Source organism: Salmo salar, chromosome 26 (genome assembly GCF_965601325.2).
Source record: "Salmo salar chromosome 26, fSalSal1, whole genome shotgun sequence".
Taxonomy (NCBI): domain Eukaryota; kingdom Metazoa; phylum Chordata; class Actinopteri; order Salmoniformes; family Salmonidae; genus Salmo; species Salmo salar.
The window spans coordinates 2,980,439-3,004,695 of NC_138316.1; the positions used below are offsets into that span (position 1 = coordinate 2,980,439).

The following is a 24,257-nucleotide window of genomic DNA, read 5'->3' on the forward strand; positions in this document are numbered from 1 at the left end:
AGGTCATGAACTTTCGACTGCAGTTGACTGGAAATTTCTGCAGTTGCTCCCTCACCAACACCAACTTGAGTTGGAACCAAAGCATTGTGGGAGACAACCTTCTAATGTTTTTTTTTTTTTTTAAAGCAAAAGGCACTACAAGCTCATAAATGGTTGATTTCACCACCTATCATTGGTTATATTCAATGCTCGTTTACGGTTTTGGGTCTATGACTATGTAGAGCTTAAATACATATTTATCCTTACGATCTAATTACATTGGCCTACATATGCTGCAAATTTCTAACATAAATAAATACAATATCCAGTTTGCGACAACATAGCTAATGTAATTCTCTAGATGTTACTGTAATGTTTTGTAATATTGTTCCCCAAACAAATTCAAATTTGTTGATTGTTTATTACATGTGAATAAAATGTAATACATATTGTAGGCTACACGTGTTATTGTAATGGATTTCTACACTGGGGATTTCTACATTTGCATTTTTGGAGAATTAATCTGTGTGGGGAACCGTCCCTTAATGAGCAAGTACCCCAGACACCAGTCGTGGGGTCAATACCAAGCGTTTTTGACTGCTTAGCATATTGCTTGGAATACTGTTTACCCAGTAATTTATGTGAACTGATGTACATGTATTTTCTAATACTTTTCTTCACAGTGAGTGTTTTGTCCTTCATGTGATTGAATCAAATTCTGCTCTTTACATGCTTACTGACAAAAGCAACAAAGGTTGAGAATTAAAGAAATACACTGCAGGCTGTAGTGATGCTAACATGCAATCAATTACCATACAGTAAGAATCTTTGTGGACTGCATTTAATCACATCTGTTACAATTCCATGTTGCACAATCACAAATAATAATGAGGAAGGTACAAGGGCATGAAGTAATGGCAAACAACAGAGCATAGCCCATAGCCTGCAAAAATGTTATTGTTCTAGTAGGCTATGTACTAACTACCAGGTTATATTTTGAGAAACCGTCACAAAAATACAAAACAAGTCTTGTGAATGTTAGAACGAGCTTGGGCTGGTATTTAATTTCCTTATCATCAGGATATTCATTCCTTGGAACATGTTGATCATGTTCTGCTTTGTGTAGGAAAGGTGAAATTTCGATACCATCAACTTCATCGGCAATAACAAAGACGAATGCCAATGTATGCCATTTTCGTCTGTCCTAGAAACAGCAGAAGTTGCTATCAGGCAGATGTACCTCCCTCCACTTTACTCGTTGACTTCCGTCTACCGTCAGCTACTTTCGCCTTACCACTCAAACGTGTGTCCGTTATTAAAATCTTTGACCCAGAAGTGCTTAGTTATTCTTGCCTGCTTCTCAAGGTCGTCACTAGATAACACAGCCACTAAGTAATAAACCCCACCTATTTCTACAATTTATATTTTTAAAACCTTAACTACACTGCTAACCTAATGCCTAACCCTAACCTTAAATGAAGACCAAAAAGTTCATTTTTGTTTTCAAGAATTTTTACGGTATATCCAATTTTTACTTTGTAGCTGTGCTAGCTGATGGAAACTGCTTCACACAGCCGAATCAGGGATGGAAGAGGAAGCGAGACATCCCACTCCCTAATTTCTTTCTGTGTCAATGGAAGTCAATGAAATAACTAGACCAGACCCAGTTGCTATTGCATTGGTGTTTGTGGGAGAGCCACTAAGTAGACAGGGAACTTACCATTTTTGTCAATGGTAAACAGCCTGAGTAAACTACCTTAATTTATCTACTATCCTTGGGTGAATGTCATGATGGGGAGCGGGCGCTGCACATCATCCCCCCTAGGGACAAAACCTGTGATTTGCTTTACTAAGCTGAGCAGGGCGCCTTTAAAAGGAGTGATTACTGGGGTGGCGTTAAGTGTTGAGGTGAAGCAAATTAAATGTAAGATTCCCTGCGTCTGTGACACCTGCTGTTTGGTGCGACACAGACCCGTTGGTGAGCGTGGTGAAACTGAGAAAACACTGTCTGTCCCTTTGAGTCTTTACCTGATAAAGTAATGTTAGGATATGTCAGTTATCCCGCGAAAGCTTTTGTGCCGAACCCACTAAGGTGTTTCAGATGCCAAGCTTATGGTCATGTTGCATCAGTGTGTAGGAGGGAGATTCTGAGATGTGAGAAGTGTGCGTAGGGCATGGGACAAAGGAGTGTGTAGTATTGGTGGAAAAAACGGTGTCAATTGTGGTGGTGTCCATGTTGCTGGGGATCAGAAGTGCCTGGTGCGAGAGAGACAGGTTGAGGTTGCCAGGGTCAAAGTAGAACAGAAGGTGTCGTATGCTGAGAAAGTGAAGAGAGTAGAGGATGATGGATCAAGGGTGAGTAGTAGCCCTAGGCCAATACAGAGTGATAGGAATGTATGCTTCACTAAGGTTGGCTTCTTAGCATTCATTGCCAACTGTACCGCAGAAATTGCATGTAAATCAGAGAAAATAGATGTTTTAGTGGCAGCTGCAGAGAAGTACTTAGGTGTATGGGGTTTTACTGCAGAAGGGTTTCTTGGTGTGTTGAACGAAAGAGGCCTGTCCTCCCAGGCAGTAGGCCTGGTATAGGATCAGTTCAGATCAAGTTAGTGAAATGGGGTGATACATTTTTTTGTTGTAGTATTGGTATATACAGTAGGTGTAGGGTTAGTTGGTAGTGCATTATTTTTCTTCCTTTTCCCCCTTTTTAATTTTTGTATCACAAAATGTAACGTGATCGACCACACACGACCGCACAGTAGGTGGCCTCATGCGCAAACAAAATGTGCGAACGTCACATAATACCAAAGAAGAAGAACGTCATGACGTAACCTCAGAATCTGACAGAAAAACTCACAACAGTTTACTCGAACCGGGTAATAGTCATAATCATCAAGACAACCTGGAAGAGACGGATGTATCTAAGAGTATTACACAGCATGGACTTTATGTAAATATCGTTACAGCAAGATGTGAAATGACCCAGGAGAAAATACCGACTGAGACCAACGACATCATGTTGGTCCGAAACATGAGAGATGGGACCCCTGTAAGTGAAATGAACGTTGCCCACGTTTGGACATCCTTCAAAATATTTAGCTAGCTACTGTAGTTAGCTACGGCTATGCCGGAAGTGTCAATAACGTTATTTAGTCCCTCTTTTGTTGCTACCAGTTAGTCGAAGTTAGCATGTTATTAGCTACTAGCTACTAGCAAGTACGTTAGCTTTCTAGCTAATGTTAGCTATTTCTTCTGTTTTCGCTAGCTAATATCTCTGCCATTTTGACAATCTCATTTTCACGAGGTTATTGTGTCCATATAACTACGTATTTTCATGATTCGGACACATACACGTTAGATAGCTTTGTCGCTACATTTTGCGAACTCGTTAGCAATAAAGTTTGCTGTCCGTGCTCTTGAATTCCAATCTGGTATGATTAGCTAGGCGAGGGTCGGGGTCATATGAACAGGGTGCACATGACAGTAAGTGGCTATAGCTACCACAATAACATACAGCTGGGTGCCCTAAAATGTCTTTATCCAACATAACGTTGTAATAAAGCAAAATCTTTGGTCTGGAGCTATGCATGTAGCGAACTAGCAAATCCCATTACTTACTTGACTTTATCATTTTCTTTTATACTGATAGGACAGCTGAAAATACATTTTTGGTTATGGAAAATATATTTCACAGGTGTTTAGGTGTTACAATGATTCTCTACACTATACTTGCTTGTTTTGTCACATAAAAAAATAAATAGGCGAACTATTCGAACTTTAGCAACCAGGAAATGGCGATGCGATTTCTGCATAGTGCATCTTTAATTGATACAATCAAGATTTTCTTTGCCACTGGCCTACACATAATACCCCTTAATGTCAAAGTGGGATGATGTTTTTGGAAAATGTTACAAATTAATAAAAAATTACATTGAATATCCCTTTGGGCATGGTGAAGTTAATAATTACACATTGGATGGTGTATCAATACACCCAGTCACTACAAAGATACAGGCATCCTTCCTAACGCAGTTGCCTGAGAGGACATGAGGCCAATGGTGACTTTTTAAAACAGTTAGAGTTTAATGGCTGTGGTGGGAGAAAACTGAGGATGGCTCAACAACATTGTAGTTACTCCACAATAGTGATTAACACCGGGATCCTGGGACCACTCTTCACATTTCCTGAAAAAATGTAATGACAAGACCCGGGAAATTACAACATTTCCCCCAATGTCGCATTAATGCAATTCCAAAAAATACACAACATGCGCAGCAGCAGATTGGCCAAAAGTAAAATGGCACATTATCCAAACAGGTTGTTGCATGGAAGCCTTTAGCCTAGCGTATTTCCTTCACACGAAGATGCAATAATTTCAAAGCGCACGCATAATTGACACTGCTGGACTGCACACGAGAACCGAATGCAGTTTAGAGTTCTCATCATAACTGAAAATTAGATCATGTTCCGACCCAAGCCCGGTGAGTTGAAGCCTGAGCCCCAGTCCGACATCACAGAAATTAACCAGAAAAAAAGCCAGATTTCTAGAAGACAGCAGGCTATTTTGATTTAAATGTGTTGAGAACAACGCGGCGGAGGCAGGCAGCAGCGGAGTAAGAAGACGAGGAAACATTTGTCCTTTATTGTACAACAACGCTTGAGAGAACATAAAAACCATCAAGATATTTATTGTGAATCGCCCATAAGTTTGAAAAAAAAAATCTGTATGATTTTTAGGCTATATTGCCCAGCCTTACCTTCCATAGATTTACACTAATTATAACAACACCCGGATGATGTCTTCCAACCGATCTGAGCTCTTGCAGCATGAACTGACATGTTGTCCACCGAATCAAAGGTTCAGAGAATTAATCTAGTACTGAAAGCATAAGCTAGCTGTAGCCATCACTGCAATGGATTAAATGTGGTTGAGTAGTTGACTCAAAGAGAAAGTCAATAGTTGAACAGTTTTGAACTGTTCAACTATTTTTTTCCACTTAGCTTGTGAAGGCTGTTAGCTAGTTTAGCATACTCAAACAGACTGGGATCTTATGTTAGCTAGCTGGCAATGGCTATCCTACACTAGTACTCTTCCAAGTCAAGGTTTTATAAATGTATTGCCACTGGGGCCCGCCAGTTTAACTGCTAAAATGCTTGCTAACTACACTGTACTGCATGATTGTAGCGGGTTTACTAACACATTAGTTGTGGTAGCTATGCTCACTAAAATGTTAACTAATATGGTGACATCGATGTAGGCTGTGTGTAGTGGTTATAATATTAAGGTTTGACTTGAGAACTTTTCTTCATCTTCACACAGCTGATGTCCACAAGCGAAGGGAAAAGATGAGAGGAGAAGGACTTATATATTATATATATTTGATAATTTTTGCACCTGTGTTATTACTTAATATAAACATATACAATTTCAGTAGCACATGTCTTGTGATGGACTGTGCCATCCCCACAGCCTCCACGGTGGATTAGTCCACTCAAAGAGGTGGGAATCAGACTGGTTTCTTGTTCACCATGATAATAAATATGTACTGTCAAACATCTGGACTCACCTCTACTTATTCAAGGATTTTTCTTTACATTGTAGAATCATAGTGAAGACATCAAAACTATGAAATAACACAGATGGAATCATATAGTTACCAAAAAAAGTCTTAAACAAATCTAAATATACTGCTCAAAAAAATAAAGTGAACACTTAAACAACACATCCTAGATCTGAATGAAAGAAATAATCTTATTAAATACTTTTTTCTTTACATAGTTGAATGTGCTGACAACAAAATCACACAAAAATAATCAATGGAAATCCAATTTATCAGCCCATGGAGGTCTGGATTTGGAGTCACACTCAAAGTTAAAGTGGAAAACCACACTACAGGCTGATCCAACTTTGATGTAATGTTCTTAAAACAAGTCAAAATGAGGCTCAGTAGTGTGTGTGTGGCCTCCACGTGCCTGTATGACCTCCCTACAACTCCTGGGCATGCTCCTGATGAGGTGGCGGATGGTCTCCTGAGGGATCTCCTCCCAGACCTGGACTAAAGCATCCGCCAACTCCTGGACAGTCTGTGGTGCAACGTGGCGTTGGTGGATGGAGCAAGACATGATGTCCCAGATGTGCTCAATTGGATTCAGGTCTGGGGAACGGGCGGGCCAGTCCATAGCATCAATGCCTTCCTCTTGCAGGAACTGCTGACACACTCCAGCCACATGAGGTCTTGCATTAGGAGGAACCCAGGGCCAACCGCACCAGCATATGGTCTCACAAGGGGTCTGGGGATCTCGGGATCTCATCTCGGTACCTAATGGCAGTCAGGCTACCTCTGGCGAGCACATGGAGGGCTGTGCGGCCCCCCCCAAAGAAATGCCACCCCACACCATGACTGACCCACTGCCAAACCGGTCATACTGGAGGATGTTGCAGGCAGCAGAACGTTCTCCATGGCGTCTCCAGACTCTGTCACGTCTGTCACGTGCTCAGTGTGAACCTGCTTTCATCTGTGAAGAGCACAGGACGCCAGTGGCGAATTTGCCAATCTTGGTGTTCTCTGGCAAATGCCAAACGTCCTGCACGGTGTTGGGCTGTAAGCACAACCCCCACCTGTGGACGTCGGGCCCTCATACCACCCTCATGGAGTCTGTTTCTGACCGTTTGAGCAGACACATGCACATTTGTGGCCTGCTGGAGGTCATTTTGCAGGGTTCTGGCAGTGCTCCTCCTGCTCCTCCTTTCACAAAGGCGGAGGTAGCGGTCCTGCTGCTGGGTTGTTGCCCTCCTACGGCCTCCTCCACGTCTCCTGATGTACTGGCCTGTCTCCTGGTAGCGCCTCCATGCTCTGGACACTACGCTGACAGACACAGCAAACCTTCTTGCCACAGCTCGCATTGATGTGCCATCCTGGATGAGCTGCACTACCTGAGCCACTTGTGTGGGTTGTAGACTCCGTCTCATGCTACCACTAGAGTGAAAGCACTGCCAGAATTCAAAAGTGACCAAAACATCAGCCAGGAAGCATAGGAACTGAGAAGTGGTCTGTGGTCCCCACCTGCAGAACCACTCCTTTATTGGGGGTGTCTTGCTAATTGCCTATAATTTACACCTGTTGTCTATTCCATTTGCACAACAGCATGTGAAATTTATTGTCAATCAGTGTTGCTTCCTAAGTGGACAGTTTGATTTCACAGAAGTGTGATTGACTTGGAGTTACATTGTGTTGTTTAAGTGTTCCCTTTATTTTTTTGAGCAGTGTATATTTTATCTTTGAGATCCTTTGCCTTGACAGCTTTGCACACTCTTGGCTTTCTCTCAACCAGCTTCACCTGGAATGCTTTTCCAACAGACTTGAAGGAGTTTCCACATATGCTGAGCACTTGTTGACTGCTTTTCCTTCACTCTGCAGTTCAACTCATCCCAAACCATCTCAATTGGGTTGAGGTTGGGTGATTGTGGAGGCCCGGTCATCTGATGCAGCACTCCATCACTCTCCTTCTTGGTCAAATAGCCCTTACACAGCCTGGAGGTGTGTTGGGTCATTGTCCTGTTGAAAAACAGATGGGATGGCGTGCTGCTGCAGAATGCTGTGGTAGCCATGCTGGTTAAGTGTGCCTTAAATTCTAAATAGGTGACTGACAGTGTCACAAGCGGAGCACCATCACACCACCTCCTCCATGCTTCACGGTGGGAACCACACATGCAGAGATCATCCGTTCACCTACTCTGCGTCTTACTAAGAAGACACAGCGGTTAAAACCAAACATCTTCAATTTGGACTCATCAGACCAAAGAAGAGATTTCCACCGGTCTAATGTCCATTGGTTGTGTTTCTTGGCCCTAGCAAGTCTCTTCTTATTATTGGTGTCCTTTTAGTAGTGTTTTCTTTGCAGCAATTTGACCATGAAGGCCTTATTCACGCAGTCTCCTCTGAACAACTGATGTTGCGTTGTGTCTGTTACTTGAACTCTGTGAAGCATTTATTTGGGCTGCAATTTCTGAGATGCAGTTAACTCTAATGAACTTATCCTCTGCAGCAGAGGTAACTCTGGGTCTTCCTTTCCTGTGGTGGTCCTCATGAGAGACAGTTTCATCTTAGCACTTGATGGTTTTTGCCACTGCACTTGAATAAACTTTCAAAGTTCTTGAATTTGTCCGGATTGACTGACCTTCATTTCTTAACCTGTCAAGGTATAGGGGGCAGTATTTTCGATTTCAGATGAAAAACGTGCCCAGAGTAAACTGCCTAATACTTGGACCCAGTGTCAAATATTTGGATAGAACACACTCTGAAGTTTCTAAAACTGTTTGAATGATGTCTGTGAGTGTAACAGAACTCATATGGCAGGCAAAAACCTGAGAAAAATCCAACCAGGAAGTGGGAAATCTGATGCTTGTAGTCTTTTCAAGGCATTGCCTATCTAACACACAGTGACTTATGGTTAATTTTGCACTTCCTAAGGCTTCCACTAGATGTCAACAGTCTTTAGAACCTAGTTTCAGGCTTTTGCTGTGAACACAGAGCGAACAAGAAGGCCGGGAAGTTGGTGACTCAGAAAATGACATGAGTTTTGTGGCGCGCGTTCACGTGATGAGGTAGCTGTGTTCCATAACGTTTTTCAAGACATTGGACACGTTTTGTGTTAAAAAGGCCCTAAAGATTGATGCTATACAACGTTTGACATGTTTCAACGAATGTTAATAGAACTTTTTTTTACTTTTCGTTGTGAAATTTTGGGCGCGCTTCCTACATTTGGAGTAGCTTACTGAACGCGCTAACAACAAGGAGGTATTTGGACATGAATTATGGACTTTATCGAACAAAACAGCATTTTATTGTGGACCTGGGATTCCTGGAAGTGCCTTCTGATGAAGATCATCAAAGTTAAGTGAATATTTATAATGCTATTTATGATTTTAGATGACTCCAAAATGGCGGGTATCTGTATTGCCTGTTGTATTTTTCTGAGCGCCGTACTCCGGTTATTGCAAAGTGTGCTTTCCCCGTGAAGCTTTTTTGAAATCTGTCACAGCGGTTGCATTCAGGAGATGTTTATCTATAATTCTTTGAATAACAGTTTAATATTTTATCAACGTTTATGATGAGTATTTTTGTAAATTGTTGTGCTGATTCACCGGCAATTTTGGAGGAAAAATATCACGCGCCAATGTAAAATGGGTTTTTCGATATAAATATGAACTTTATCGAACAAAACATGCATGTATTGTGTAACATTGAGTCCTAGGAGTGTCATCTGATGAAGATCGTCAAAGGTTAGTGCTTAATTTTAGCTGTATTTATGGTTTTTGTGACCCCTCTCCTGCTTGGGAAATGGCTGTGTGGTTTTTCTTGTGTTGGCACTGTCCTAACATAATCTAACTTTATGCTTTTGCCGTAAAGCCTTTTTGAAATTGGACAATGTGGTTGGATTAAGGAGAGGTTTATCTTTAAAATGGTGTAAAATAGTTGTATGTTTGAGAACTTTGAATTATGACATTTTGTTTTAAATTTGGCGCTCTGATTTTTCACTGGCTGTTGAATAGTGTGAACCGTGGGTGGGACGGTAGCGTCCCACACAGCCCTGAGTAGTTAAAGATATGATGGACGGTCGTTTCTCTTTGCTTATTTGAGCTGTTCTTGTCATAATATGGATTTGGTCTTTTACCAAATAGGGTTATTTTCTGTATACCACCCCAGCCTTGTCACAACACTGATTGGCTCAAAGCATTAAGAAGGAAAGAAATTCACTTTTAACAAGGCACACCTGTTAATAATTTGGTAGCAATGAGATAGGTACATGTAGTAGTTCCAGATAATTACAAAATGTCCAAGTAGGTGACCTGGAAGACGAGACAAATTAAAGTGACATATTCATGTAAAAAATGGTCAGATATCAAACTCTTGGTTCAGACCTCTAGGAGACATGGTACACAAACGGTGAATCCAATCCATTACAATTCTCTTCTCCAATAATAGATTATCAAAAAACGATAACCTAAACTAAATAGCAAAATGAAGAATTGCGATTGATTTATTGAATTTTATCATTTGAATTTTGACCGTCTTAAAAAAAGCATTGTCAATTGCCAGTTGAGAATTCATTAGATTTGTCACAATTCATGTTATCACAACAATGCAATTAAATGGCAGACATGAGAAATGATTTGTCATTTATGCATTTACATTAGATTTTTAAATGTGTCAGTGTTGTACTGGTTAGTACCATGGGAATTAAATATCAGACATTTTTCTTTTTCAAATTGGCAGACATGCGTACTCAATCATGAAAAATGATAATGCAATTTATTTTGCATTTCAATTTGAATTTCGTCACAAAATGCATACCCATTGAGGAAAAGGAATTGCATGATTTGTCATTTGACCATTTGCATTTCCAATTGAGTTTCGGCAGGTAACTGCTTCCATTAATATTCATCAGAATTAACCAATAGGAAGCTTTAAGAGTCTACGTAACTAATTTACATTCTTTTTAATTCTGAGGTCCCGAGTTTCCGACATGACCTGAACGCGACAGTAGTATCCCTACTGTAGCATCTCCCCACGTTGACATATTTTCACTTTTAAAACAACAAGGATGGGTGTAGCAAGTTCTTGCTCAATGTTGTTATTACAGATCAGACACTGCTGTTTTGCACCGTGTACTGTCCTAAACAGCCCCTGTCACTATCTTCCCATTGCAGCACACCACCGGCCGTGCCAAGGTGTCCCATGCAGTTGTGGTCATCTTTCTAGAGTTCTTTGCTTGGGGACTACTTACAACACCAATGCTGACTGTAAGTAAACACACCAGACACCCAAGTTTTAAGTTTGATATTTTATTAGTAATTTTAACACAGGAGACAGTTTTATTACTCATCCTTGAGATGTTTCTACCTGTGGTAAATTCAATTGATTGGACATGATTTGGAAAGGCACACACCTGTCTATATAACGTCCCACAGTTGACAGTGCATGTCAGCCAAAACCAAGCCATGAGGTCAAAGGAATTTTCCCTATAGCTCCGAAACAGGTTTGTGTCGAGGCACAGATCTGTGGAAGGGTACCAAAACATTGCTGCAGCGTTGAAGGTCCCCAAGAACACAGTGGCCTCCATCATTCTTAAATTGAAGAAGTTTGGAACCACCAAGACTCTTAGAGCTGGCCACCCAGCCAAATTGAGCAATCGGGGGAGAAGGGCCTTGGTCAAGGAGGGGACCAAGAACCCGATGGTCACTCTGACAGAGCTCCAGAGTTCCTTTGTGGAGATGGGAGAATCTTCCAGAAGGACAACCATCTCTGCAGCACTCCCTCAATTAGGCCTTTATGGTGGAGTGGCCAGACGGAAGCCACTCCCTATGACAGCCCACTTGGAGTTTGCCAAAAGTTTCCTAAAGGACTTTCGGACCATGAGAAACTAGATTTTCTAGTCTGATGACTTGTCAGGATCGAGGGAAAGTTGAATGGAGCAAAGTACAGAGAGATCCTTGATGAAAGCCTGCTCAGGACCTCAGACTGGGGAAGAGGTTCACCTTCCAACAGAACAACGACCCTAAGCACACAGCCAAGACAACACAGGAGTGGCTTCTAGACAAGTCTCTGAATGTCCTTGAGTGGCCCAGCCAGAGCCCTGACTTGAACACGAATGAACATCTCTGGAGTGACCTGAAAATAGCTGTGTAGTGACGCTCCCCATCCAACCTGACAGAGCTTGAGAGGATCTGCAGATAACAATTGGAGAAACTCCCCAAATACTGGTGTGCCAAGCTTTTAACGTCATACCCAAGAAGACTCTCGGCAGTAATCACTGCCAAAGGTGTTTCAACAAAGTACTGACAAAGGGTCTGAATACATATGTGCATGTGATATTTCAGTTTTAAAAATGTCTAACAAACTGTTTTGCTTTGACATTATGGGGTATTGTGTGTAGATTGATAATAAAAATATATATTTTTAGAATATAGCTGTAACGAAACAAAATGTGGAAAAAGTCAAGGGGTCTGAATACTTTCCGAATGCACTGTAAATAGGTAGGTGCTGCTGAATGTCATTATTGGTGAGTTTGGACATTTACATGTGAATGTGAACGAGAGACATTGTGCAAATGAACAATACTGGCTATGGCGCAGCATGTGTACATTCTGTGTGGAGTCTGGAGTTGGTAGGGCAATGGGCCTACCTGGAGAAGATGGCGGAAGAGCAGACAGTCCGAGAACGGAGAGGAGAAAAAATGCAAGGAAATCAAAAGACAGTGCCAGCTGTACAGATAATTCATCCAAAGGGCTTTGACTTCTCAAACACGGCAGAAATCCAACACAATATGATGCCCCGTCACCTTATTAATTCAGCCACTTACTTAGATAACTAGCAAGTTAAACTAAGGGGTTGCTTTAACGTAGAATTCTTTGTTTTTCACACTGGGAAAAAAAGATAAAAACGCATAAATATCTTTCTGCTCGGCATCAGACAAATTTTGTCCTTTGTTGCACTTCTCCACTGGGATGAGAAAACGGGCGTTCTATCAGCAGACAGCGCTCTGACTGATGTGTAGCTACTTATCTCTGGTACTTTTCTCGGTGTGGCCAGCCAACTTTTCTCCGGTAAAATGCAAGCTGGCTATATTCTTTCTGTGATCAACTGAAATATGATGGTCATGCATTGATTTAGCAAAAAAATACCTTGCTTTTTCATTGTAAGCTCATTTAGCCTACTTCCAGCCAAATAGCGTTGCACTTCATTTTCATCAGATGACAACAGACTATTTTCTGCCAAATGTGTTGCACTAAAGTATTTTCTGTAATGGAAAACTATAGTTGCACGTCCCTGAACACTCTCTATTGAAGCAAAAAAACCACTGACTTTCAATATAAAACGCAACCGCTGTCAAACAGCTGTACTCATCTGCTTCCGCTTTCTCCAGTTGTGCTATTTACAAACAAACACGTGACTGGCTCAAATAGCACACTCTGAGGACGCGGCCAGGGATGCCATTTGGGCCGGTGGCTTTGTGTATTCACTCATGAGAGTTCCTCACGTCAGACTCGGAGAGCGAAAACATCTGGTTCCGGAGCAGCAAAAGCCTTCCTGGATTGCTCAGTATTGTCTGCCTCGAAGAGTGCATAGATTGTGTTAATCTTGTCTGAGAGGGAGAGCACCACACAGCTGGATTTGCCTTTGTAGTCCGTGATAGCCTGTATTCCTTGCCACATGTGTTGCGAGTCTGAGTTGTCAAACATCGATTAAAGTTTGCGTTTGTAGTGTCTTTTTGCATCCCTAAAGGATTTGTAGAGCTCGTTCCTGCTTGCCTTGTTCACGCCACCGAATTGTTGGGGTTCGCGCTGCTGACATTGAATGGTGCAGGATGGGCTCTCGGCATGGTACGGATTTCTCTGTTCATCCAGGGTTTTGGTTGGGGTATGTCCGCATTGTTTTTGTACGTACATCATCAACACATTTCATAATGAAGCCTGTGACTGACAATGTATATTCCTCAATATTGATGGATGAGTCCTGGGTGGATGAATCTTTGAACATATTCCAATTAATATTCTTAAACAGTCTTACAGCATTGAGTCTGCCTCTATCCAGCACTTCACTATTCTTTGTGTTGGTGGCTCCCTCTTGAGTTGCTGCTTCTAGGCAGGGAGTAGGAACAGAGAGACTTGATCTGGTTGGCCGTTGTGGAGGCGGGGGACAGCTTTGTATGTGTCACAGATGTTTGTGTACACATGGTCCAGCACATTGTTTCCTCTCGTGATCCCGGATCCATTTTTGTGATACTTTGGAATAATAAATAATAAACTTGCTTTGTTAAAATCTCCCCCGTCCATAAAGACTTCTTCCGGGTGAGAGGATTCTTGATTTTCTTGTACAGTTCGCCGAGTGCCGCTTTGATGTTTGCTTGTAGCTGTATGTACACAGCTGTGGTAATAACGCACGTGAATTCCCTCGGCATATCGTGGGGTCCAACTTTTAGCACCAAAAACTCCAGGTAGGGTGAACAGGAGCTTGAGGTGTTTTTAACTTCGGTTCACCATGAACTGTTGACGAGGAAGCATACGCCTCCCCCTACTCTTACCAGAAGCCGGTGTTCAATCAATACGGAAAATTGAAAAGTCGTCTGGTTGAATAGCAGAGTCAAGTGAATTGTCCATACGCCATGTCTCTGTAAAAACCAAGACCCAGCATTCCCTGATGTCCCTCTACGATTGAAGCCTTGCTCTGAGTTCACAAAGTTCATTTTCCAGCGATTGGACATTAGCCATCAGGATGCTATAAAGAGGAGGCCATGTAGCCTGTCTTTTCAGCTTGGCTTGGAGTCCCCCTTTCGTTCTTCTTCTTCATCACCGGCATTGCCTTCTGTCTCGGCCAGGAGCAACAGGTAAGCCAGCTGTGCGAGACATTTATTATTCCAGATCTGGGAGGCTGAGTGATAAGTCTGTAGCTTCTGATTCATGATCCAGAAGTGTTTGTTGCTTGTAGGAAATTATTGCACAAACATTCTGAGCAAACAAAGTCATAATTAATGCAAAAATACTAATTAATAAAAGCATAGTCAAGCAGGAAGCGGGCAAGACGTGCGCCCTCCTCAGTGCCCCAAAGGTCATGAATGAATGACTGCATTATCTGTAGAGACTTTGCAAATGACCTAACAAGGGTATTTGTATTGTCTCCTTCTGCTGTCCTCCAGGTTCTTCATGAAACGTTCCCCCAGCACACATTTCTCATGAATGGTCTGATTCAAGGTGTTAAGGTAAGAGGCATTTCCATTTGGGTTGCTTTTAAGATTCAATGTTTAATACATTTTTTTTTTTTTTTTAAATACGAACTTTTATCTCAAAGATGAGAGGATATTTGGTTACTATGCTCACTTTCTAATTTCAGACAGCCCTGTTCTTTTAATGTTTCTGGATTCTTTTTAGGTGATCTAGCTTTTTGGTGTAGGTGAGAGGTGCGGTGGGAAACTGGTTGTCTTTTTGCCTATGCCTAGTAGAAACTTGACAATCTGGTTTGTTCAGATCAGCATTCATCAATGGTGAAAAGAGCTGAGTATTACAGCATTGTAATATAACATATTGTCATGTATGACAGAGATGGTTGTCAGTCAGAATCACAGAGGGTTGAGCTTGCCTGGCAACCCAGGTCTGCCTAAGGCTTGGTCATGATCGTCTATGTGCTGCATTTACTACCCACAGCAAGACCCCGTTACTATACTTCAGTTAGCTATGTCACACTCTTTATGTGCTTAGGTGAGCAACTTTAACATTGGTAATGTAGCTCTTTCACACCTACATTGAGTTGTGTGAAACGCCTGCCCATATAGGTCTCGTGCTTGATGCATTTTTGGCGTAGCATTGTGATTACATTTTACCCACCCCCCTGTGTCGTGTGTAGGGGTTGCTGTCTTTCCTGAGTGCCCCTCTGATAGGTGCCTTATCAGATGTTTGGGGCAGGAAGTCCTTCCTGCTGGTTACAGTGTTCTTCACCTGTGCCCCAATCCCCCTAATGAGGATAAGCCCATGGTAAGAGGCACCAGTAGACATAGCACCCTTTGTGCTCAGTCACATGCTTCTCATGTGAGTGATCTCTACAGCGCTCTCCGTGGCTTCTGACTGTGAACCTGCTGGGAACAAGGGTCGTATGTGGGCAATGGGAAAATCTCAATTGCATACTCCTCATGTCCTCTCTCTTCACCTCCTTCTCAAAACCTATTGGATGAGAAAGCCATAGGTCCCTCCCCTCTGACCTTCTCCTCCAATGGGTTTTGAGAAGGAGGCAAGAAGAGAGGAAGCGAGGAGTAGGCAATTGAGATTCTCCCTATGTGTTTTCTGCTGATGCTTACATTTCTCTCAGTGAGAGAAGGTATCTTTGCTGCTGAATTTAAACGCAACTTTGTTTTCAATATACATTTCTATCAGTGTTGAATATTTGTGACATTTCCTCTGTTTTGAGTAAGATTTTTACTTTTGAATGTTTCTCTGCAGGTGGTATTTTGCCATGATATCAGTCTCGGGCGTCTTCGCTGTGACTTTCTCTGTAATCTTTGCATATGTTGCAGACATCACTGAAGAACATGAAAGAAGCACAGCATATGGACTGGTAATGGTTCTTGTCTGTCTTAACGCCTTATCCCCCACCACCCTTACAACTCATGTTAAAGAGGATAAAATAAATTAACACACAAATGTTGAGGATGTTCCACCTTCCCCTTCTGCTTCAGGTGTCAGCAACGTTTGCCGCCAGTTTGGTCACGAGTCCCGCCATCGGTGCCTACCTTTCTGCAAATTACGGCGACAGTTTGGTGGTGCTAGTGGCCACTATCATCGCAGTGGTGGATATCGCCTTTGTCCTATTGGTCGTGCCAGAATCTCTCCCAGACAAAATGAGACTGACGTCCTGGGGGTCGCCTATCTCTTGGGAGCAAGCTGACCCCTTTGCTGTGAGTGACATTGACATAACCTGACTCAAATTGAATAAAATGTTATACCTTATGTACATATGCAAGAAGGCCATTAGCTCCGTAAAATGGCGATTTTGCGGAGTAGAAAATTGAAGCGCTGCATACGTCTGCGTATTTGGGCTACGCAGGATCGTCATTTTGCATTCTTGCGTATGTTGGTTGGGAACAAATTAGCCTCAAGTCTTACATCTGTTCAATATGTTTAGAATTTCACTGTGATACTACTGAATGTTGACCACTTGGTTTTTCTTCCTCACATGTCATTTGTCCACAGTCTCTTAGGCGAGTGGGAAAGGACCCGACAGTGCTGCTTATATGTGTCACAGTGTTCCTGTCCTACTTGCCAGAGGCAGGCCAGTACTCCAGTTTCTTCCTCTACCTGCGACAGGTGCGACTGGTTATAAGTCAGTTATAACAGGTTATAAGAATCATGGGAAGTCTTAAGTCATTCTAGCATTGTTATCAATCATTATGTAATGTTATCTGACCAGTGTTGCCAACAATTTTGCGGTGAGTTTCGCTATTGGCTCCTTGATTTGTCGCTAGAAGTCTCTAGATGTTTTGCCATTGCTGCGACGACGTCACAGCACAAATTTGCCTTGCTGCGGCATGGCTGCAGTCCCTGATGTAGCGTTTTTGCCCCCTCTCTCGCCGCACATCCTCAACCTGTGTGTGCACCGTTGCTGTGAATCCTACTCTCGTTTGCGGCAGAATTTTGTGGGAAAAGCCCTCGTGTCAAAACTTCCCAAAGGCACCCTAAAAAGTAGCTGAATTTGTCACTAGAACCAATAAAAGTCGCTGGAGGGGTCTGAACTTGCATAGTATAGCAACAAAGTCACTCAATTGGCAACATTGCATCTGCCTTGTCTAAACTAATTGGATATGTTGAGGGTGACGTGTATACTTCACTTTTATCCACACTGTGTAATATGAGATACACTGCTTTTGTGTTCCTTACCAGGTTATTGAATTCTCACCTGCAGCAATTGCTGCTTTTATAGCAATGGTCGGGATCCTCTCTATTATCGCTCAGGTATTGTTGCTATATCTATTTATCAACTGTGAAAAGTGTCGCTATTTACGATGTTCCACGTCAATATTTACCTCAGTAAACTATTAAAAGGTAATGAAGAATACAATATTTTGGATTTACTGTAATTTTTCTCTCCCTTTTCTTTTAACAGACATTGCTCTTAACCTATTTTATGAGAACTATCGGGAATAAAAACACAGTGTTACTTGGACTGGGGTTTCAGCTGTTCCAGCTAGCCTGGTATGGCTTTGGATCAGAACCATGGTAAGTTTGTATTTGATCCACAGCCAAAATGATATCTCATACGTGCTAGAATACATAGGGTTGGTCTTTCAGTCTTTAGTGTTGTCCAGCTGTCCAAGTGTTGGCACCGCGTGAGTGTGGAGGGGATTTGTCCATTGTCCGTGTGAAATAGCTCTAACCACACTGTGGGACCTCCTGCCTTTCAGGATGATGTGGGCTGCGGGCACAGTCGCAGCCATGTCCAGTATCACCTTCCCTGCAGTCAGTGCTTTGGTGTCCCGGATAGCAGCCTCTGATCAGCAAGGTAAGACAACACCAGTCTCCTCTCTGTGGCTCTACCTTTTCCCCTCCACACATTGCCCTTACACAGAGCTGCAGAGGTCACTGCCACTGACCAACTAAAGAGCAACAGCTGACATGTATGTGACAACTGATTCAAGCCTTGGTCTATGTAATCTCTACCTTGCTCTCCCTTTCACCATAACAGGCAGGAATCATTATGCTTTTTATACCCTGTCTACCTGAGGTGTCTGAAAGGAGGTGAATTGTGAGTTTATCTGTGCCGTCAGAGTAAAATCGCTTTGTTACGTTTACAGGATGTGTCCAGGGAATGATTACGGGTATCAGAGGCCTATGCAATGGCCTGGGTCCAGCTCTGTATGGCTTCATATTCTTCCTGTTCAACGTGGAGCTGAACGAGCTTGACCCTATGACAGGAAGAAACAAAAGCACACCTCAGGAGCCCAGCGAGGTACAGAGCCCAGAATACGCTTACATCTTTAATTTCATGGCTGTGTAACTCTGATGAGATCATATGAGTACAGCTGTGTTCGTGTGATGGTGAATGTGATAGTCAGTTTGCTTTAGGCCCAAAGAGCACAAAAACCCCTTCTGTTGGCTAAGAAACAGTAGTTTTATTTTATGGCGTTGGATTAGTACAACAAAAAGTTATCCCATTAAGAGAAGCTTCTTCTACTTTTTGATGATGGTTAAAATAAGCATTATCAAAGTAAAACCTATCATCAATACATACAGTGCATTCCAAAAGTATTCAGACCCCTTCCCTTTTTCTACATTTGGTTATGTAAAAGCCTTATTCTAGAATGATCAGGATTTTTTATTTATTTAATCCAATCTACACACACTACCCCATAATGAAAAAGCAAAAACAGAAATACCTTATTTACATAAGTATTCAAACCCTTTGCTATGAGACTCGAAGTTGAGCTCAGGTGCATCTTGTTTCTATTGATCATCCTTGAGATGTTTCTACAACTTGATTGGAGTCTACCTGTGGCAAATTAAATTGATTGGACATGATTTGGAAAGGCACATACATGTCTATATAAGGTCCCACAGTTGACAGTGCATGTCAGAGCAAAAACCAAGTCATGAGGTCGAAGGAATTATCCATAGAGCTCCGAGAGGATTGTGTCGGCACAGATCTGGGGAAGGGTATCAAACAATTTCTGCAGCAAAGTTTGGAACCACCAAGACTCTTCCTAGAGCTGGCTGCCTGGCCAAACTGAGCAGAGAGGTGACCAAGAACCCAACGGTCACTCTGACAGAACTCCAGAGTTTCTCTGTGGAAATGGTTGTCCTTCTGGAAGGTTCTCCCATCTCTGCAGCACTGCACCAATCAGGCCTTTATGGTTGAGTGGCCAGACGGAAGCCACTCCTCAGTAAAAGGCACATGACAGCCCGCTTGGAGTTTGCCAAAAGACACCTAAAGGACCATCAGACCATGAGAAACAAGATTCTCTGGTCTGATGAAACCAAGATTAAACTCTTTGGCCTGAATGCCAAGCGTCACGTCTGGAGGAAACCTGGCACCACCCTTACGGTGAAGCATGGTGGTGGCAGCATCATGCTGTGGAGATGATTTTCAGCGGCAGGTGCTGGGAGACTAGTCAGGATTGAGGCAAAGTACAGAGAGATCCTTGAAAACCTGCTGCAGAGCGCTCAGGACCTCAGACTGGCGTGAAGGTTCACCTTCCAACAGGACAACGATCCTAAGCACACAGCCAAGACAACGCAGGAGTGGCTAGAGGACAAGTCTCTGAATGTCCTTGGGTGGCCCAGCCAGAGCCCGGACTTGAACCCGATCGAACATCTCTGGAGATACCTTAAAATAACTATGCAGCGACGCTCCCCATCCAACCTGACAGAGCTTGAGAGGAGGATCTGCAGAGAAGAATGGGAGAAAGTCCCTAAATACCAGTGTGCCAAGCTTGTTGCGTCATACCCAAGAAGTCTCGAAGCTGTAATCGCTGCCAAAGGTGCTTCAACAAAGTACTGAGTAAAGGGTCTGAATACTTATGTAAAAGTGTCTACGTTTTATTTGATACATTTGAAAAAAATATAATCCTGTTTTTGCTTTGTCATTATGGGGTGTTGCATGTAGATTGAGGGTGGGGGGACAGTTCAATCCACTTTAGAATAACACTGTAACGTAATACAATGTGGAAAAGGTCAAGGGGTCTGAATACTTAACGAATGCACTGTACATGCAAGCGGTTCATTTTGGTAACATTTATTGTGAATTTCCTTTCAGAAACCGACCATTCCCGGGCCGCCCTTCCTTTTCGGAGCCTGTTTAGTGTTGCTGGCTGTCCTTGTGGCCATCTTCATCCCTGACCACCACAGTATGGCAGTGAAGACCTACACGGACACTTGCAAAATCAGCACCAGCAACAACCTCCAGAGTTTAAACCCCCTGCCTACCAGCGAAGAGGACATAGAGCCTCTCCTGCAGGACAGCAGCATGTGACTGTCTGAAAGGGACTCCAACATGAGCCCCCCTAATGACCCCCAAACTACAACCTCAACCAGCAGCAGCCGACATGGAGCCATTCAGGGTATATCCTTCAACCACATTGAAAACACAAAGTTCTGTTTCTACGATTAGGGATCGGTCTTTTGTCCAGCGAGATGGTTTTATCGTTTACTGTGATTTTACATTGCGACAAGGACAGAAACACTTCTTAATGCACCGGGTTGAGTGACAATGTGTTTTGGTGTTTAACATTGCCCTAGACAGTGTTTGTGGAGTTGAAGAGATGACCGTAAGCTCTGCTGGTTTCTCATATGCTTAAAGAACCCCCCCTCCTATTAATGGGTTTTAAAGGCCAATCAATGCCCACTCTAGCTTTATGTTAATAAAATATTGACCTGTATCTCATCAAAGTTACTGTGCAATCTAGATTGTAAACGGATTGGTGTATAGTTAGGTAAATACACTACCTGACAAAGTATGTGGACACCTGCTCTTAGACCATCTCATTCCAAAATCATGGGCATTAATATGGAGTTGGTCCCCCCCCCTTTGCTGCAATAACAACCTCCACTCTTCTGGGAAGGCTTTCTACTAGGTGTTGGAACATTGCTGCGGGGACTTGCTTCCATTCAGCCACAAGAGCATTAGTGAGGTAGAGCACTGATTCATCCCAAAGGTGTCAAATCAAATTTAATTTTTCACATACACGTGTTTAGCAGATGTTATTGCGGGTGTAGCGAAATGCTTGTGTTTCTAGCTCCAACAGTGCAGGCGTTCGATGGGGTTGAGGTCAGGGCTCTGTGCAGGCCAGTCAAGTTCTTCCACACCGATCTCAACAAACCATTTCTGTATGGACCTCACTTTGTGCACGGGGGCGTTGTCATGTTGAGTCGTTGTTGCTCCAAGACGTTTCCAATTCACAATAACAGCACTTACAGTTGACTGGGGCAGCTCTAGCAGGGCAGAAATTTGACAAACTAACTTGTTAGAAAGGTGGCATCCTATGACTGTGCCACGTTGAACGTCACTGAGCTCTTCAGTAAGGACATTCTACAGTCAATGTTTGTCTATGGAGATTGCATGGCTGTGTGCTTGATTTTATACACCTATCAGCAACGGGTGTGGCTGAAATAGTCTAATCCACTAATTTGAAGGGGTGTCCACATGCTTTTGCGTATATATAGTGTATGTACCTTAAAGGTGATGCAATTTATTATAAATGCTGTGCCATATATTCTTTTTATTCTTGCCTTTTTTTCATGCATTGTTGAATCAGCCGAGTGAGACTTGACATGGACTTGAATGTTACAGAAATAGTTGCTGAAAGAGTTGAACATGACATTCCAAATATGCCTATCCACCCTACAAATCCCAACCTGAGTATATTGTCAGCTACCTCAAATGTTTACCTCTTCATAAAATGTAAATTTAGACAAATCTAGGCCCCCTGATTTGGTATAGCTTCTCATAACCTTTAAAAACTAAATCATCACTTTTACAGCAACTGTTACCTTTTACATCTGAGTGTTAGTTCTTGTGTTGCATAAAGGTCTGGTGGGATTGTGGCTACCAGTGAAGGATTAATTTGAGACCCACAGTACAGTTGTACTCCTCAGTTTTTAACTTGAGACTTTAACATTTTAACTGCCAATCCTGAATTGAAATTAAAACCGTGATAATGGCATATTGTGGTACTTTAAAAATGTATTTTCAGAGTACAGTTGTTTGGCCTCATAACTATTGCAACTAGTTGGAAAGTGCTTCTTTTTTTTGTGGTATGGTACAGGTAACTGTCAAAATAAAGAATACACTTGAGTAAATGAGGGCTCTGGCCGCTCTTATGGTGCATGTTCCTGGCATGGTTTAGTTCCACTCAACCCCTTAGAGGACAAGGTAAACACCAATGAATACACAGCCATTGAGTGATCACCTTCAACCTATAGTGAATCCTTTCTGTCCTGATGGAAGTGGTCTCTTCTAGGATGACGATACCCCCATCCACAGGGCACGAATGGTCACTGAATTTTTTGCTGAGCATGAAAACGATTTAAACCATATACCATGGCCGTCTGTTACCAGATCTCAACCCAATTGAACACTTATGGGAAATTCTGGAGCGGCGCGTGAGACCACGTTTTCCACCACCAACAAAGCACCAAATTATGGATTTTCTCGTGGAAGAATGGTGTCGCATATAGTTCCAGACAGTTGTAGAATCTATTGTATGCCAAGGTGCACTGAAGCTGTTCTGGCGGCTCGTGGTGACCCAATGCCCTATTAAGACACTTTGTTGGTGTTTCCTTTATTTTAGCGGTTGCCTGTATCTATTATGACCACAGACTGAATTGAGACCAAGATGTTGCTCTGTCAGATCTTAAGATTTTTTTAAATGTTGCTTTCTCAAAGATAGTTGGTGTAAAAAAACACAATACAACCTATATTTTTGCATACAATCATAACTAACCTGTAAAAGTGGAATTTAGTGTTACATTTTCCCTGTATTGTGTATTGTGTTCATTTTGCCAGCAGGTTTGAATCTAACTTATGACATATCTCTACAAACATGTTGATGAAACAGTATGAATCTGCTCTAACTTATGTAAGACCCAAGTCTTTTGGACTTTCGTAATGCAGCACTTTGTATATTTTAAGAACAAGGTTAATATATTTAGCCATTGTTATTGCTAAAGAAAACTATTCACTTCTGCAGTTAAAATATACTTATTTCTACATGAACGAGTCATTTACTCAACTCTTGCAGTGTAAATTATGCATTCATTTGCTGAGTACTGGACCTTAATTTCAATGAAAATGTGTGCCTAAAAATATATATACATGTTAATATACTGAACAAAAATATAAGCGCAACTTGCAACAATTTCAAAGATTTTACTAAGTTACAGTTCATGTAAGGAAATTAGTCAATTGAATTGAAAGGAATTCATTTGGCCCTAATCTATGGATTTCATATGACTGGGCAGCGGTGCAGCCATGGATGGGCCTTGGAGGGGATAGGCCCACCCAATGGGGAACTAGACCCAGGCAATCAAAATGACTTTTTCTCCACAAAATGTTTTATTACAGACTGTAATATTTCTAATCCCCTACAGTTTTGAGGCCGGTTGGACGCACTGCCAAATTCTCTAAAATGACGTTGGAGGCAGCTTATGGTAGAGAAAGTAACATTCAATTATCTGGCAACAACTCTGGTGGACATTCCTGCAGTCAGCATGCTCCCAACAAACTTGAGACATCTGTGGCATTTTGTTGTGTGACAAAACTGCACATTTTTAAAGTGGCCTTTTATTGTCCCCACCACAAGTTGCACCTGTGTAATGATCATGCTGTTTAATCAGCTTCTTGATATGCCACACCTGTCAGGTGGATGGATTATCTTGGTAAAGGAGAAATGCTCACTAACAGGGATGTGAACAAATTTGTGCACAAAATTTGAGAGAAATACACTTTGTGCATATGGAACATTTCTGGGATTTTTTATTTCAACTCATGAAACATGGGACCAACACTTTACATGTTGCGTTTTTATATTTTTGCTCAATATATTTTGAGGTCTTTTTTTAAATGATGTTGAATTATTTCTTCATGGGTTGTGCATTTGTAACAGCTTTGTTTTATCTTAAATCATAATTCTGAATATCTACAATAATAAAGAAATGTATAGCAATTGTTGGATGTCTGCATTACATAATTTATACTAGTATGTATGGATTTTATAATCCACACATTTTGACCATTATG

The 24,257-nt window shown here is 42.1% G+C and overlaps 1 protein-coding gene across 1 annotated transcript; it reads left to right on the plus strand.

Annotated features, from left to right (window-relative positions):
* The first annotated feature begins 2,774 nt into the window (after positions 1 to 2,774).
* slc71a2b (solute carrier family 71 member 2b) lies at positions 2,775 to 24,183 on the plus strand. The gene is made up of 12 exons (XM_014174881.3): positions 2,775 to 3,028; positions 10,691 to 10,783; positions 14,677 to 14,739; positions 15,381 to 15,508; positions 15,971 to 16,085; positions 16,207 to 16,425; positions 16,721 to 16,834; positions 17,408 to 17,479; positions 17,631 to 17,743; positions 17,929 to 18,026; positions 18,319 to 18,473; positions 20,277 to 24,183. Exons 1-12 carry the CDS (start codon positions 2,957 to 2,959, stop codon positions 20,490 to 20,492), a joined length of 1,458 nt encoding a protein of 485 aa, XP_014030356.2. The 5' UTR covers positions 2,775 to 2,956; the 3' UTR covers positions 20,493 to 24,183.
* The last annotated feature ends 74 nt before the right edge of the window (positions 24,184 to 24,257 follow it).